Below are 17035 nucleotides of genomic sequence, written 5' to 3'. Positions count from 1 at the left end.
CGCAACAAGAGAAGCCACTGCAATGAGAAGCCCACGCATTGCAACGAAGAGTAGCCCTTGCTCGCCACAACTAGAGAAAGCCCGCGTGCAGCGGTGAAGACCCAACGCAGCCAAAAATAAATAATAAATACATTTGAAATAAATAAATAAAGTATGACACAAATGAACTTATCTATGAAACAGAAGCAGACTCACAGACATAGAGAACAGACTTGTGGTTGCCAAGGGGGGAAGGGGTGTGGGAGAGGGATGGATTGGGGGTATGGGATTAGTAGATGCAAACTATTACATAGAGAATGGATAAACAACAAGGTGTACAATACAATATTCAATATCCCATGATAAACCACAATGGAAAAGAATATGAGAAAGAATGTAAATATATGTATAACTGAATCACTTTGCTGTACAGCAGAAATTAACACAACATTGTAAATCAACTATACTTCAACAAAATAAATTTTAAAATAAATGGGATCATACCATACATGCTGTTCCAGTTCCTGTTTTCCATGTCATTAAATACAGATATAGATAAGCAATTTAAAATTTTTAAATTTCAATTCACATTTAATTTAAATTTATTCTTATAAATTTAATTTGGTAGGGTAGTATTTTAAAAATTAGTAGTATTTTAGTAGTAAAGTTTTTTTTTTTTTTGGCTGTGTTGGCGCAGGCTTTCTCTAGTTGCTGTGAGCCAGGGCTACTCTTCATTGAGGTGCAGTCTTCTCATTGCGGTGGCTTCTCTCCTTTTGGAACAAGGGCTCTAGGCGTGCACGGGCTTCAGTAGTTGTGGCTCGCAGGCTCCATAGTTGTGGTTCTCGGGCTCTAGAGCACAGGCTCAGTAATTGTGGCACATGGGCTTAGTCGCTCCGCAACATGTGGATTCTTAACCACTGTGCCACCAGGGAAGCCCAGTAAAGTATTTTTTAAATTAATCTTAACCTTAATATTAGAGTAGTATTTTTTTTTTTTTTTGCGGTACGCGGGCCTCTCACTGTTGTGGCCTCTCCCGTTGTGGAGCACAGGCTCCGGACGCGCAGGCTCAGCGGCCATGGCTCACGGGCCCAGCCGCTCCGCGGCATGTGGGATCTTCCCGGACCGGGGCACGAACCCGTGTCCCCTGAATCGGCAGGCGGACTCTCAACCACTGCGCCACCAGGGAAGCCCTAGAGTAGTATTTTTAAGTATGTGTGTGCCACACTGGTATTTACCCTTTCCTATGGATTACACTTCAGTTGTTTACAAATTGTCACCACTGTAACAGTCCTCATACATATATCTCTCCGTAGGGCTAATTCCTAGAAGTAGAATTTGTGAGTCAAAGGGAATGCAGGGCTTCCCTGGTGGCGCAGTGGTTGAAAGTCCGCCTGCAGATGCAGGGGACATGGGTTCGTGCCCCGGCCCGGGAAGATCCCACATGCCGCAGAGCGGCTGGGCCCGTGAGCCATGGCAGGTGAACCTGAGCGTCCGGAGCCTGTTGCTCCGCAACGGGAGAGGCCACAACAGTGAGAGGCCCGCGTACCGCCAAAAAAAAAAAAGGGAATGCATATTTAACATTTTAAATTAATTTTTTTTTTTTTTACTAATTATTACTCCCTATAGAAGTTTGTAAAAGAGCTCCTTTCCCCTCACTCTTGGAGTGTAATTATCCTTCTTAACAGCCGCAAAATAATCTTGAATTGGTGCTCCAGTTTGGAGGCAAAGCCACCTTGTCCCCTAGGAACGTCAGGAGCTAAATGCCCCTGTCAAACGCGGCTGCTGCTGCCAGATGGCGAGAGGGAGACGTGGGAGGACCGTGCCGCAGCCTCAGCCCGGGCTGGGTTGGCCGACGGCCGTCCGACCCAGTGCCCGCGAAGGCAGGGGAGGTAGAGAGCCAAACGGAGTAGGGAAAACAGGACCCGGACCCAGAGGACAGAAAGGCAAGGGCCAGAAGAGGAAGTTCCGCGATCCAAGGAAGAAGATGCGGGTCAGGTGAGGGAACTGAGGCCGCACGGTCTTACCAGCGCCCCGACCCGCTGTGCGCCCTGAGCGGCCACCGGGGCCGCGGTAGGGATGAGGGGGCGGCTTGGACCCGCGCCCCCGAGAGCCTCCGAGGACCTCCCCGCGACCTTTGATCCTCCCGAGGGCGACGCAGGAGGGAAAAGCCAGAGCGGTCGGAATCTGACCCAAACCCTCGCGCCCCACCTACTGGCAGCGGACCCAAGGCAATTTACGGGACCTCTGTGCGTCTCAGCTAGTCTTCTATGAATGCGGATCACTGCTGGGACCTACCCCGGGGAAGACTGTTGTGAACGTTAATTGAGATAATACATGGTGGCTAGTATTTCTGTACACCTCTCTAGAAACACCACCACCACCCAACACAACGGGCTCCTTCCCTTCCTGGAGATTACGGTGGATGGAAGAGAAGATCTATCCCAGGACAGATTTACAGTGTTCCCTTCTCCCTACACCCTCTAGTCCATCGTCCCCAGTCGGGAAAGAGATGTTACAAAACCTGGTCCTCACTCTCGGGAAGCCTACGCTGTAACTGAAGGGGCATGAATGGTACACACGCAGGAAAATGAGTTCAAAAGCCTTAACCGCGTTCAAAATGGACAGCAACTGACAGTTCTCTTGGGAGAAGGGGTGCCAGCCCCTCCTGTCCAGCTGTGCGATCTGACAAAGTCTGGGATCTACCTGGCACAACCTGCTCACTTCCCTAGGCCAGTTCCAGTTGAAGGAGAGGCTGCTCACCCGGGGAAGGGGTGGGGGAGGGCCGGGGAGGGGGAGGGGCAGTTGCCATGGTTTTGCTCCGAGTTCTGAGTGTCAACCTGCCCACTCCCTGAGACACTCAGGTCCCAGAAGCAGTAGGTCAGAAGCCCGAGGGGGCTGAGGAGTGCTACCTCTGGAGCCCATCGGCACACCTGTTGAGATGGAAGCCTTAGATGGACAGGGGGGTGAAGGGGACCAGCCACTAGAGAAGGTGCAGTGGGGTTGGGGATGTAAGGGAGAGAGGAAAGGAGGGCCCTGGAGGGGCTGGTTTGGGAAGGCAGAGAGTATGAAACTCAAGGAAGGAGAGAAGAAAGAAATAGTGTGAGGTACACGAGTTGGCAAGAGACTGAAAGAACAAGAGAAGGTTAATTCATTCAGACAGATGTTTATCAAGGACATATATATCTGGCAAGATGATGGGAAGGTTCTCGGCAAGATGATTGTTGTTTATGAAGATACAGAGGCTCGGGTGTGTGTGTGTATGTGTGTGTGCACGTGTGTTATGGTCTGTGAGGTCTGTCTGATTTGTGTGGTGTGTTTATGGAATTGATCAGCCTGAGTGCCCTCTCTCTCGGGTCTGGAGGAGCCTGTGTCCCGTTCCCTCTCCATCTTTCTCCCTCCCTTTCCCTGGTCTATCCCTTCAGAGTGCTCTGGGCCTGGATCTTCCTTGTGCCCCCTGAACACAGGCAGGAATTAATGCTCACTTTTCTGAGAGGCTTTTGAAAGGTCAGGTGTGAATCTCGTGTCAGTCTAATCCTGTGCTCTGACTTCAAGTATTATTCCACAGTCACTTCGTCGTTATTAATTTTCAGCTTTTTTTGCCCCAGCTTGCCGTCAGAAAGTTCCTTCTCAACATCACCATCACCGTCATACACTCTCTGAGTGCCCATTAGCCCATGGGCCTGGGATTTTTAGGCACTCAATAAGTGCTGAATGAATGAGTAAATGAATCCCTAATCATTCCCCCCAAGGAGTTACTTAAAATTCTTAGTGCCATTAGTGTTCTCATCTGTAACCAGGAATAATGATTTCTAGCCTCACAGAATCTGTGGGAGAATAAAATGAGTTAATGTTTATCAAGTGCTTGGCAAAGTTAGCTGGTATACTGTGCTACAATTATTATAAAAGAAATGGGTCGGGCATTCTAGGTTTTCTAAGCAGGAATTCTCAGAGATGGTTTTCTTTGCCCGGGGCTCACTCACCTGAGTGCTGGCTCAAGGACGAGGTCACTGGGAAAACGGAGAAGGGCTTTGGCTGGCATCTGGACCAGTGGTTGCCCAGCACTGCCCCTCAGGAGCAGTATCCCAAGCCCCCCAGCTGACTCCTGCCCCTGCCTCCTCCCAGGGGACGGATGGACCCTGCTTAGAGGGGAGCTCCAGCACCATCCCTGCCAGAGACTCACTTGTGTGCCAGGCCAAGGGCCTGGACAAGGACACCTTCAAAATTGTGAGTAAGGGGCCAGCCCAGGACCCTGTCCCCGTTCCCCACAGGTCAGGAGACCTGGGTCAGAAGTTGGCAGGCCTCAGACTCATAGTTCACAGCCCCACTTGACACACTCTTGGGAAGGAAGTGGGGTAAGAGGTTGACGGGAGCCTCCTCAACACTTCCTGGGCCATAAGGGTTGCAGCTGGGCCAACCTGCTGGCTCTGTGGGGCTGCCCAGCTGCCTCTTGTTTTTCCTGTGGCCCCTCACTTCACCTGTTGCCTCCTAAGTGTAAAGAATGTCTAAGGCCGCTGAAGAAGTTCCTGCGAAAGTTGCACCCGCCGAGGGACCTTCCCCAGGAGAAGAAGCTAAAGTACATGAAGCAGAGCCTGGTGGTCCTAGGGGACCACATCAACACCTTTCTGCAGCACTACTGCCGAGCCTGGGAAATCAAGCACTGGAGGAAGTAGGGCAGTCTCCCTACCCTTACCACTACACTCACTCCTGGGCCGACCCCTCTAGAATCAAGGTCACACCTTAGTGAAAATCTCCTAGTTCTTTATCTTAGTGTGAAAGAGTCAGGATCCTGGAGTGAGCATGGTGAAGGGGGATGGGGAGAGCAGGGTCCGCTTGCGACTCTGGGCAGCACTAAGTGGACAGAGGACTCTCCTGAGCCCGGAAGGAATGGCTTCTGATCGAATAACTGCTGTGTGGTGTGGGGTCTCCTCACCGATACAGGGTATCCAAGGTCTGGCAAATCCCCATTACTCCATGTCCCCAACCAAACACTAAGGAGGCAGCATTCCCCCCTGGGTGGTCCTGGCCACAGGACAAACGCTGGAGGGAGAGGGGCTGTGCTCCGCCCCCCTCAGCCTTGGGCTTGGACTTTTCCCCTGCAGGAGGCTCTGGAGATTTGTCTCCCTCTTCTCGGAACTGGAGGCGAAGCAGCTTTACAGGCTCTACAAGTATACCAAGAACAGCCAGACGGCCAAGTTCCCGGTGAGGTTCCTCCAGGGCCCAGCTGAGGGTTGGTTGGTGTGTTCTTAAATTGTGAGGGGAGGCCTGCAACTGAAGGGCGGCATTTGGGCTCTTAATTCCCCAACCAGGGATCAAACCGGCGCCCCCTGCAGTGAAAGCCGGGAATCCTAACCACTGGACCACCAGGGAATTCCCTGAAGGGCCCTCTGATACAGCCAGCACCCCTCAGTCCCTTCCACACTCACTGCCTGAGGAAGATGCCACTGCCCCTGCGGTGGGCACAGAGTGGGGCTGAAGAGGGCAGAGACTCAGCTTCAAGTTCTAGATATTTATTCATCCTCCACACCCACACCCTGATGTGAACAGGGGCAAGGACTGTTCACAGTCCTTGGAGAGCCGTGGGCAGGGATGATTGAGGCCAGGCAGAAAGGCACAGCCAGCTTGGAGGAGACTCTGGAGATGGTTGCAGAGGACAGAGGACAGAGGACAAATTCCTGGGCAGGGACTTCCCTGGTAGTCCAGTTGTTAAGACTCCGAGCTTCCAATGCAGGGGGTGTGGTTCGATCCTTGGTCGGGCAACTAAGATCTCACGTGCCATGAGGCATGGCCAAAAAATTAAAAAAAAAAAAAAAAAGATCCTGGGCAGTCTTTGTCCAAAAACAGTGCTTCTCAAACATTTTGGTCTTGGGTCACTTCTACCCTCTTAAAAATCATTGGGGACCCCCCAAAACCTGTATTCCTGTAGGTTACATCTATTGATATTTATTTGCCCTACTAGAAATTAAAGCTAAAGAAATAATTCAAAATATGTATTTACTGATTCATTTAAAAACAAGGAGTCCGTTATATATTAACATAATTTTTATGAGCGTTAACTGTATTTTCCAAAACAAAAAAATTTAGAGAGAAGAGTGGCATTGTTTGACATTTTTGCAAATCTCTTTAGTGTCTGGCTTAATAGAAGACAGTTGGATTCTCATATCTGCTTCTGCTCAATCTCTTATGATATAGTGATTTGGTTAAAGTGCATGAAGAAAATCCAGCCTCATACAGATATATAGTTAAAAGAGAGGAGTATTTTATTAGTGTTTTCAGATAATCATGGATAGTTTTCTTTGATACCACACCAAAACTCAGAAAGTGGCAGTTACTTAATTGCAGTGTGGAATCTGAAACCATATTGATGAATGTTTTAAAATAGAATTTAAAAAAAATTTTTTAAATTAATTATTTTTGGCTGCGTCGGGTCGTCATTGTTGGGTGTTCGCTGCTGTTCTTGGGCTTTCTCCAGTTGCTGTGAGCGGGGGCTACTCTTTGTTGTGGTACGAGGGCTTCTCACTGCAGTGGCTTCTCTTGTTTCAGAGCTCAGGCTCTAGGCGCACGGGCTTCAGTACTTGTGGCACGTGTGCTCAGTAGTTGTGGTGCACAGGCTTAGTTGCTCCGCGGCATGTGGGATCTTCCCGGACCAGGGCTCGAACCTGTGTCCCCTGCGTTGATAGGCGGATTCTTAACTACTGTGCCACCAGGGAAGTCCCAGACATTTTTTTTTAAACCAGTTTTAGGTTTACAGAAAAATTGAGTATAAGGTATAGGGTTAGCCAAAAAGTTAGTTCGGTTTTTTCCATATAATGTTTCGGAAAAACCCGAACCAACATTTTGGCCAACCCAATACAGAGTTCCCATATCCCACCCTTTTCTGTCTTCCTTATTATTAGCACCTTGCATTGGAGGGGTACATTTGTATCTTTGATGAACCAATATTGATACACTATTAACTAAAAAAATAATGTCCATAGTTTACATTAGGGTCACTCTTTGTTTTGCACATTCTATAGGTTTTGACAAATGTACAATAACATGTATCCACCATTACAGTAGCAAACAGAATAGTTTCATTGCCCTAAAAATCCCCTGTGCTCCACCTATTCATTCCTCCCTCCTTCCCCCAGACGCCTGGCAATCAGTCATCTTTTTATTGTCTCCAGTTTTTCCTTTTCTGGAATATCCATGTAGTTGGCATCATACAGTATGTAGCCTTTTCAGATTTGTATCAATGAACTTTTCACACTAGGTTACATTAGAATCCATTGGTTTCTCTCTTGCACTTTGAGTGGACCCCACTTTTCAGGGGGTCTGTGAGGTTAGAGTATTTCACAGAGCACACTTTGAGAACCACTGATCCAAAAGAATAATCACAGATAACAGTTTTTATGTACCAGGCACATTATGTTCCCTCATGTCATCTTCAAAAGTAACACTAGGGCTTCCCTGGTGGCGTAATGGTTGGGAGTCCGCCTGCCGATGCAGGGGACGAGGGTTCGTGCCCCGGTCGGGGAAGATCCCACACGCCGCGGGGCGGCTGCGCCCGTGAGCCGTGGCCGCTGGGCCTGTGCGTCCGGAGCCTGTTGCTCCGCAGCGGGAGAGGCCACAACGGTGAGTGGTAATTAGAATTATTGTCCACAGTGTGTAAATGAAGGTGGTGAGGTAAAGTAACTTGACCCAAGCCACATAGCAAGTGGGAGGGAAGAACTGGATTCAAACATAATCTAGTTCAAAGGAAAGCCCCGCCCTGACCTCACCCCACCCACTGCTCTAGCTGTGCAGCCTTAACCAAATCCTCTCTTTCTCTGGGTCTTTATTTCTACCTCTGAACATGAATGATGGATTCAGTGATTCCCCTTCTGAATATAAGGAGCTGCCATTTTGGTGATTCTTGGATTTCAGCAGCAGGAAAATTTCAAAAGATGTTTTCAGGCTCTCAACTTTAATTTTGTGAAGGACTTTAAAACAAGTACCACTGTTTCATTACAAACACATAAGACACTATACTCAAAAAAGAGATGAAGGACATATCCCAACGGAAAGAGACACCCAAGAAGGGACAGTTGGCAGCCTGGTCTCAATGTCCCCATGGTCCCCATCTGTGGCCCTCCATCCTTCTGGCTACGCAGGTGTGAGGTGCAGTCCGGCCGCAGCAGTTGCCTAACAAGGGCAGGACTGGGGCTCTGGCACACGGGCCCCTCTCTTCTGCTCAGCACTGTGGCCCCCTTGCAGGTAGCCTTCTACCCTTTGGACATCCCGGAGAGCTCCTTGCCTGCCAACAAGGAGGACAGTCTGCCCAAGCTCTGCACTGCCTGGGGGCTGCGCAGTCACCTCAGTGCCATGAAGGAGAGGCTGTCCAAGATGCATGCCCCGGGCCGCCAGGTCTCCCTGCTCGGGGAGCTGAGAGCTGAGGGCCACAGCGGGAGAGGTAATGCCTGGAGGAGGGGCCTGTGTGTCCCATGGAACACCTGACATAGTCTTCATCCCTCCTCCCCATCTTCTCTTCATCCCTTCATTTCTTTTACTTATTCATTTACTTATTTATTGGCCACACCACGTGACATGTGGGATCTAGTTCCCAGACCAGGGGTCGAACCACGCCCCCTGCATTCACAGCGTGGAGTCTTAACCACTAGACCACCAGGGGAGTCCCCATCCCTGCATTTCTGTTTTCTTTTTTTTTATAAATTTATTTATTTACATTTATTTATTTATTTATTGTTGGCTGTGTTGGGTCTTCATTGCCGCGCACGGACTTCTCATTGCGATGGCTTCTCTTGCTGTGGAGCATGGGCTCTAGGTGCGCGTGGGCCTCAGTAGTTGTGGCACGTGGGCTCAGTAGTTGTGGCTCATGGGCTTTAGGGTGCAGGCTCAGTAGTTGTGGCACACGGGCTTAGCTGATCCGTGGCATGTGGGATCTGCCTGGACCAGGGCTCGAACCCGTGTCTCCTGCACTGGCAGGTGGATTCTTAACCACTGTGCCACCAGGGAAGTCCCATCCCTGCATTTCTCTTTCTGTCCATTTTCCTTCCCCCTCTCCACTCTTTCTTTTCTCTTTTTCCCCCTTTCCCTGCAGGTATGCTCATTGTAGAAAGTTTGGAATGTACAGATAGTATAAAATAGAAGAGAGGAAAATTACCCATCACCCACGGGTATGACTATTAACATTTAGGTGTGTTCCCTTCACTGTTCTGTTTCATCCCAACCCCCCAACCCGGAGGTCTCAGGAAACATGCCTTTTTCAGTTAACATGTAAACAAAGCACTTTCCCGTACAACCAGAAGCAGAGCAGAGATGTTTCTAGAGGCTAAGAGCAGGGACTCCCGGGAAGTGTCCAAGCAGCAGCAGAATGCCCCCTCAGCTTTGGGCAGGGTATGGGCAGAGGAGGGGTTCATTCCACCAGGGAGGAGGCCGTCCAGCCAGCTGGCCTGGGAACCGACTTCCCGGCAGCCTTGGCCTCTGCAGTGACTGCGTGGCCTGGCTCTCTGGACAGAGGGTGCGGGATTAGGGGACAGAGACTCTTCAGTGAGAGGGACCCCAGCCAAGGTTGGAACCTATGAAGGCCCCTCCTGTGCACTGAGGTGCAGAGAGGTGTTGGGCCACCTACCTCACACCCTTCTGAAACTGGCTTTTTGCTTAGCTCCTGGGGGAGAAGATGAAGGCAAATGGTAAGCCTAGGACCGCAGAGCATGGTCCTAAACTGGACCCAGGTGTTCCTCTGAAGGCCAGGCTGGCTGGGGCAGCCCTCAGGGCATCTTCACCAGTCACAGTCCACCAGTCACTTGGACCAAGTGGGAGGGCAGGAATGAGGATCGGTCAGGTACAGAGGGCCCAGGTCAGGCAGCTACCGAGACCCAGAACTCTGCCTGGGCTTTGCGGGGGCCCGTGGCCCCAGTGCCTATTGTTTAAATTGAGGAAGTAAAACATACAGTGGAATGAAGGCCAATCCATCATTAATATGATGTAGGTCAGGGACTTCCCTGGTGGCACAGTGGTTAAGACTCCATGCTCCCAATGCAGGGGGCCCAGGTTCGATCCCTGGTCAGGGAACTAGATCCCACATGCATGCCACAACTAAGAGTTCACGTGCCACAACTAAGGAGCCGGAGAGCCGCAACTAAGGAGCCTGCCTGCCACAACTAAGACCTGATACAACCAAATAAATAAAATTAATTACTTGATTTTAAAAAATGATCTAGGCCAAGCTGTCCATGAATCAGATGAGGATAGTGAGGTGCAGGCTTTTGGGCCAGCGTCTCCCTGTACCAAGAGCTTTGTATCTCTTAATTTCACCCAAACCCTGCAGCATCCTGATGAGATGGGCATTATTATCCCCCTCCTACAAATGCACGATCTCAGAATACAGGGTAAAGGGTAGGTCTGGAGGAGGTAGGTTTGGGACAGGATTTAAAGAAAGGAATAAGGAGAGGGAGGGGGAAGGGGAAAGAGGTGGGAGGGACGTGTGCATGGAGGTGAGGGGGCAGTGAGTAGACAGGCTGGGCTCAGGGGTGAATGGCCAAGCACATTGCAGAGGTGCAGGCTGGCGTGTAACAGGAAAAAGGCTTGGATGGTGGGATAAGAAATTGGACTTGAAATTGTAATTCTTAAAATAACATTTTATTACAAGCATAAGCATATCCTAGAAAATTAGATAATTCAGATCAGCAAAAAATAAGAAAATATAAACATTGTCATCCAGTTAGCACTTTCCAGATGTTTTTTATGTATATAAATACCTGTATTAAACAAAAATGAGACCATGCCGTATATAGGATTTTGATTTGAACTTGCTTTTTTCAGTTATAGAAACCTTCCATGTTAACATCTTCATTTCATCTAATTGTTGAATTAAATACTCCACTTTCAAATTTTCCCAGCAAAGACATCTTTTGCACTGGTTTCCCAAACCCTGTGTTTCACCTGGTTATGTCTCTTAAGCCTCTTTTAACCTAACCGAGTCCCCTTTTTTACACCCTGGCCTGTCGAAGAGATCAGGCTATTTTGCAGAATGTTCCAATTTCTGCTTTTTTCTTATTACTTCCTTTTGGTATCTTTGAAGCTTGTTCTTCTATCCAGGAGCAGGATTGTAGGTCATGAGTCTCGATGAATTCATGTTAAACATGTTTTTTGGCTGGGATATGTTACAGACGAGGCTGCGTTTTTCACATTGTGTTACATGAGATAACACATATTACCTGGTAGAGCCACCATGACTGAGTGAATCACCAAGCCTATCGTGCAGTTAAAAGTGACCTGCATGGTGTTTCTTGGGCACCATGTTCATGAGTCAGTTCTGAAGGAAAAAGATGGCAACGGTGTTTGCAAACAACCCAGCAACAAAGTACTGGGAATTGGGCTGTGAAACTAGAGCGAGGAGTGGGGAGGAATCAGAGTCGGAAGCCAGAGGTCTAGTCCCGACTGTACCCCTAGCTTGGCTTAGGCTTTGAACAGCAGCCCTTTTCCTTACTCTGTGCCTGTGTGAGATCCCTCAACTGTGAATTGGAGGGATACCATCTCCCTACCCCACAGTGTTTCTGTGAGAAAAGAGTAAGGGACATAGGTTGGAAGCAAGATAAGATTTTGTTGTTCTTCCTTTGAGTCCTTACCATGCCCCCCACATGTTACAGACTGAGATTCTCTGACTATTTGTGATGTCATCAGCACTGTCTCTGACTTTCCCTTTTTCAGGTTCTTTAGGGAAACTTCCTCAACAACCAAAACTCAAGAGAAAGAGGATTAAGGAAGCCCCAGAAACTCCAGAGACCTGCCCACAAGAATACCCAGCTGGGGCAGAGGGCCAGCTCGCCCTGGATCCCAGAGCACTTGTACCTGAGGGCATGGGGGACCAATGAGGGGAAAGAAGAAATTGTCTCTGTCAAAAGGATGCTCAGGTCTTAATTATGTATGAATGGGGCAAGGAAATAAACATCCTTAATACAGTTTGACTTGGCTAAGGTGGTCACTGTGTCAAGGACCATCAGTCTGGGTGGAGATACATGTAAATAGACGTTACAACGGGGTGACACAGGTGCCTGGGGAAGACCTCAGGGGAGGTAACACAGGCACTGATGTGTTTGCCAGGGAAGAGCACAGGTGGGGGTGGAATGGGCCTGGGGTAAGTCAGAGAGTGATAACTCTGGCGCCTGCCTAAATCGTCTGCCCTTGATCTCGTGGGAAAGTTAGCGGGGGGACAGTGAGAAGGGAGATGCCAGGAATGAGCTGGTGTGACTCGGTTATCAGGTAAAGTACACGGAAGTGAGAGAGAGTAGAGGCAGGAGACCAAAGAAGTAACCATATTAATAGTCTTAGCTAGGAACTATACTCAGTATTATGTAATAAGCTATAAGGGAAGAGAATCTGAAGAAGAATAGCATACATATGTATAACTGAACCACTGTGCTGTACACCTGAAACTAACACGATATTGTAAATCAACTATATTTCAATTTTTAAAAATTAAAAAAAAAGTCTTAGCTAGGATGTTGGTTCAAACCTGTGGTCCAAAATTGGCAGCCCATGTGCTGAATTCAGACCACTGATGTGTTTTGCTTGCCCCCTGTGGTGGTCTACTTGTTTAAAACATTTTTATTAAGAAAGTCAGTTGCCAATATTAACTTGGTACATTTCACATTAGAAACAACAGCAGTTTAAAAAACCGGCCACACTTGGACCTGTCTTCTCAAATGACCACACCTGGCTGGGGCTGAGACACACATGGGGCTCAGGTTTCACTGATACTCTTTCCAGTTCACCACAGTCCCCACCCTCCCGGTTGCCTTACACACTGGCCTTCTTCACTTCCTTTCTATCACCTTTTGATCCTTTTAGCCTTTAGTATTTGTTACCCTTAGGGTATATACAAATGCAATGAAGCTGTGCATGAATGGGGGAGGAGTGAATTTGTGAGACTAAGGTAAAGTTGACAGTTTTTGGTGACAGAAGTGGGAGATGAAAAAGGAAGGGAAGGGGAGGAAGTGAAGGTGGTACATTGTTTCTAGCTAGAAAGGCCATGTGGATGGAGGTCAATTCCAGGAGAAGCCGGTCCAATTGTATTCCAAGAACACAGAAGAATCAGGGCTCTGCTAGTGGCAGCAACATACAGTGCCCAGTATGGGCTGGAGTGGATGGGACCAGAACAAATGTGTGTGACCCTTTTTCCTTTCCTCTCTCAATTTGTACTCAGGAGTGAATATCATCAAAGATTTAAAATGTTAAAATGAATATCAGTCTAGACTTGAAGACCAAGTACAGGGAAGCATAAATAGGGAAGGAGGTGGCAGCCCCAGCTGCTTCTTTGTTCCTGGTACCCATTGCCTCCCAGAAGCAAAATGAGAGGCTAAGGCAGCGGCCTGGGATCAGCCTTACTGGGTGTTCCTGACAGTCCTGACAAAGCAGGGAGGATTTTATATGGGAAAAGAATCTGAAAAAGAATGGGTATATGCATATGTATAACTGAATCACTTTGCTGTACACCTGAAACAAACACAACACTGTAAATCAACTATACTCCAATATAAAATAAGAATTAAGTTAAAAAAAAAAAAGCAGGGAGGATTTGTGAGAGAAGGGCAAGCAGGCTGGAGGGTAACCCTGACGACTGGGGGCTCTCCAATTTTCTCCACTCCTCTAAGATTTCACTGACAAGTCCCAGGGAAAGGGCTGGCTGTCTGGGGAACGGAACAGAGTAAGAAGGTGAACCCTGTGTGCGAGGCAGCACCGCCACCTAGAGGAACTATGGAACTCTACAGCCTTCTTCTTCCCGTGGAAAGAGATGGAGACCAGGAGGAAATGGGGGAACTTCCTACCAGCCTTGAGGACAATCAGAAGGCCTGAAAGCAAAATGGGCAACAGGTGAGGCTTCGTTTTGGCGGCTCCTTAACTCCTTCCTCAAATTCAGTAGGATCTCAGAATTCTAAAAAGGCAGATCACATGACATTGCTCTGCTCAAAACCCTCCAACAGCACAGAGGCTTTTTAGGGCAGTGAAAATACCCTATATGATTCTAGAATAGTGGATACATGTCATTATACATTTGTCCAGACCCATAGAATGTGCAACACCAAGAGTGAACCCTAATGTAAATTATGGTCGCTGGGTGATTATGTTGTAGCCATGCAGGTTCATCAGTCGTAATCAATCTACCCCCTGATGGGGGATGTGGGTAATGGGAAAGGCTGTGCACGTGTGGGGATGGCAGTATACAGGAAATCTGTGTACCTCCTGCTCAATTTCTCTGTGAACCTAAAACTTCTCTGAAAATAATGTATTAAAACAAACAAACAAGCAAAACCTTCCAAAAGCCTTTTCCCTCATGCATGTTAAAAGCCAGTCTTTGCGAGGGCCTGCAAGGCTCTCGATGATCTATCCCTGTCCATTCTGTTGCCTCTCTGCCCTCATCCTTGCTTTTCTCATACCTGTCAAGCATACTCCGGCCTGAGGGCTTTTTCACTGGCTGTTTCCTCTGTCTGGAATGTTCTTCCCAAGCAATTACAATAGTACCCAGCATGTAGCAGGCACTTAACACACATTTGACGAATGAATGATTTAATGAATAAATGAACCAAAATAGACCTTTCACCCAAACACCACCTGGTTCAGAGGGGATAAAAGAGGCCCAAGAGGAAACGTTACTTCTCCAAGGTTGAGAAGGAAGTCAATGCCAGAAGGGGGACGAGAATTCAGACCTGATGACCCCAGGCCAGTACACATACCACACACCAAGGACACATGTTCCACCTGCTCTCAGCCAACACGCTCACTTCCCACAAGATGTCAGTAACACACAAGACCCAATGTATGACTTCTCCTAGGATCGGCTGTGTTTTCTTAGTAACAATATCTCTAAGGTGGACTTGGGGACACCAGAAATAGTGGGTGGGGGAGGTTATTTGGGGGTGGGGAGCCTTGGTGGAAACCCCAAACCACACCTTGACCTAAGCTGCCTGTGGATAGGCTCACCCTGAGGAACATGCCTCACTGATGGCTCCTCTCCTAGTGACTAATGGATACTTTCCCTAAAGTGTCAAACAGAAGAGTCTCCTGACCACAGATGTAATAATTAACTGCTACCTGACCCACGCCCACCCCAGGCTACCAGAGTCTCCTGGCCGTCTTCTCTTCGTAATAACACTGCGGCAAATGCTATGACTCAGGAGAGATGGCAAAGTGCTTTGCATCCATTCTCCTCGGACCTTCATGTCAAACTCGTGAGGGAGATTCTACCCCATCACAGAGAAGAAAGGAGGGTCTTAGGGGCTACCACAGCTGAATTGAGAGATGGACTTTCCAGGTCTCCTGACTCCACATCCAGTACTCCTGGGTTTTGACTTTACAATGTTTTTCCTTTGTGCAGGCAGACATTTCCTATTTTTATAGAGTTAAATTATCAGTCTTTTCTTTTAAGGCTTCTTTATAACTTTGAAAGGTCTTCCTCACTCAGAGAATATTTAAAATTCTATCTTTCCTTCTTCTAGCACTAGGATTTCAGTTTTTACATTTAAATCTTTGGTCTATCTGAAATTTATTTTGATTTAAGTTGTATAATAGGATTCCAATATATATATTTTTCAGGTGGCTAAATGGTTATCCTTGCGCATGTGGGAATGTATTTATAGGATATAACATATAAGGGAAAAATCCACCTTTTCTACACTGTTTTGAAATGTCACCCTTATATATTAAGTTCCTGACTTATTTGGGTCTATTTCTGAGCTTTCTGTTCTGGTCTATTGATATGTCTGTTCATGTAAAGTTGGGTTTTAATGAAAAAGGAGAAAAAGATATACAATAACAAAACAGGATATGATAGGAAAAGAGTATACAGATTCTAAAAAGAACCAAATGAAAATTTAAAAATGAAAAATAATTATTGATATTAAAAACTTAATAGTCAAGTTAAACAGAAGACAACATCTGAATTCACAGATTAATCTTGACATCATAAAGCTAAATACTGTAACCAGACATTATGGGCCTCCAGCTAAGCAGTATGTTTGCAAAAAATCTGAAACTGAATCTGATCAGATTTCTAGCTCTATTACCAGCTCATAGGAAATACAAGGGACTGAGGAGCACATTAAATGATACCATGGGGACAGAATCAGCAAACTCTTGAAGATGTGAAAATTCACAGAACAAACAAACCAGTTCCTTTAATATATAAACTTCAAAGGGGGGAAAAAAAGAGGAAGAGAAAATCTAAAAATTATAAGAGATTGAAGAACTATGACCAAAGGACATAAGAGGACCATGTTTGCACCCTGATTGGAACAAACCAGTTCTACAAAAACGTTTCTGAAACATTCAGGGAAATTGAACATGGGCTGACAAATTTGATGATATAAAAGGATAAGTTAATCCTGCATCGGCAGGAGGACTCTCAACCACTGCGCCACCAGGGAAGACCTACATATTTTTAAAGTCTTTATATTTTAAAGATAAACAGTAAAATATTTCTAGACAAAACAATGATTCCTGGATTTGATTTAAAATAATCCAGGACTTCCCTGTGGTGCAGTGGTTAAGAATCTGCCTGCCAATGCAGGGGACACGAGTTGGAGCCCTGGTCCAGGAAGATCCCACATGCCGTGGAGCAACTAAGCCTGTGAGCCACAACTACTGAGCCTGCACTCTAGAGCCCGCGAGCCACAGCTACTGAAGCTCGTGCGCCTAGAGCCCCTGCTCTGCAGCAAGAGAAGCCACCGCGATGAGAAGCCCGCGCACCACAACGAAGACCCAATGCAGCCATAAATAAATAAATAAATGTATATATTTTAAAAACCCTCCTTTAAAAAACAGTAGGGTACTGTCTGGAAGTGATCACATTCTTTTCAAACTTTATATATCCTGTCTGGCTTAGCTATTTTATGCAGTTGTCCAGAAATTTTTTAAATTGTGGGAACTCATGAAACGTAACCACCTTAACTATTTTTAAGTGCACAGTACGGTTAATTATAGTCATTGTTGTGCAGCTGATCTCCAGAACTCTCATCTTGCAAAACGGAAACTCCACTACACCCATTAAGCAGCCTCTCCTCATTTTCCTCCCCTCCAGCCT

General features: G+C 47.2%; 1 protein-coding gene across 1 annotated transcript; it reads left to right on the top strand.

The window, feature by feature from the left end:
• Positions 1–2851: 2851 nt before the first annotated feature.
• CHCT1 (CHD1 helical C-terminal domain containing 1) lies at positions 2852–11921 on the top strand. Its single transcript, XM_024757695.1, has 6 exons — positions 2852–2968; positions 4102–4203; positions 4470–4645; positions 5079–5178; positions 8212–8407; positions 11668–11921. The coding sequence occupies exons 1-6, from the start codon at positions 2918–2920 to the stop codon at positions 11829–11831; spliced, it is 789 nt and encodes a 262-aa protein (XP_024613463.1). The 5' UTR covers positions 2852–2917; the 3' UTR covers positions 11832–11921.
• Positions 11922–17035: the final 5114 nt, after the last annotated feature.

The sequence above is a fragment of the Neophocaena asiaeorientalis genome, unplaced genomic scaffold (genome assembly GCF_003031525.2).
Source record: "Neophocaena asiaeorientalis asiaeorientalis breed wild unplaced genomic scaffold, Neophocaena_asiaeorientalis_V1.1 scaffold327, whole genome shotgun sequence".
In the NCBI taxonomy this organism is placed as follows: domain Eukaryota; kingdom Metazoa; phylum Chordata; class Mammalia; order Artiodactyla; family Phocoenidae; genus Neophocaena; species Neophocaena asiaeorientalis.
This window is presented reverse-complemented; position numbering and strand designations above follow the sequence as displayed.

Excerpts from the sequence above, each read along its gene's own strand:
- CHCT1 (XM_024757695.1), top strand. The coding sequence starts at position 2,918 with ATGGAAGCCTTAGATGGACAGGGGGGTGAAGGGGACCAGCCACTAGAG. Across the intron at positions 2,969-4,101 it reads GGGACCAGCCACTAGAGAAG|GGGACGGATGGACCCTGCTT; the intron begins GTGCAGTGGGGT and ends GCCTCCTCCCAG. Across the intron at positions 4,204-4,469 it reads ACAAGGACACCTTCAAAATT|TGTAAAGAATGTCTAAGGCC; the intron begins GTGAGTAAGGGG and ends TTGCCTCCTAAG.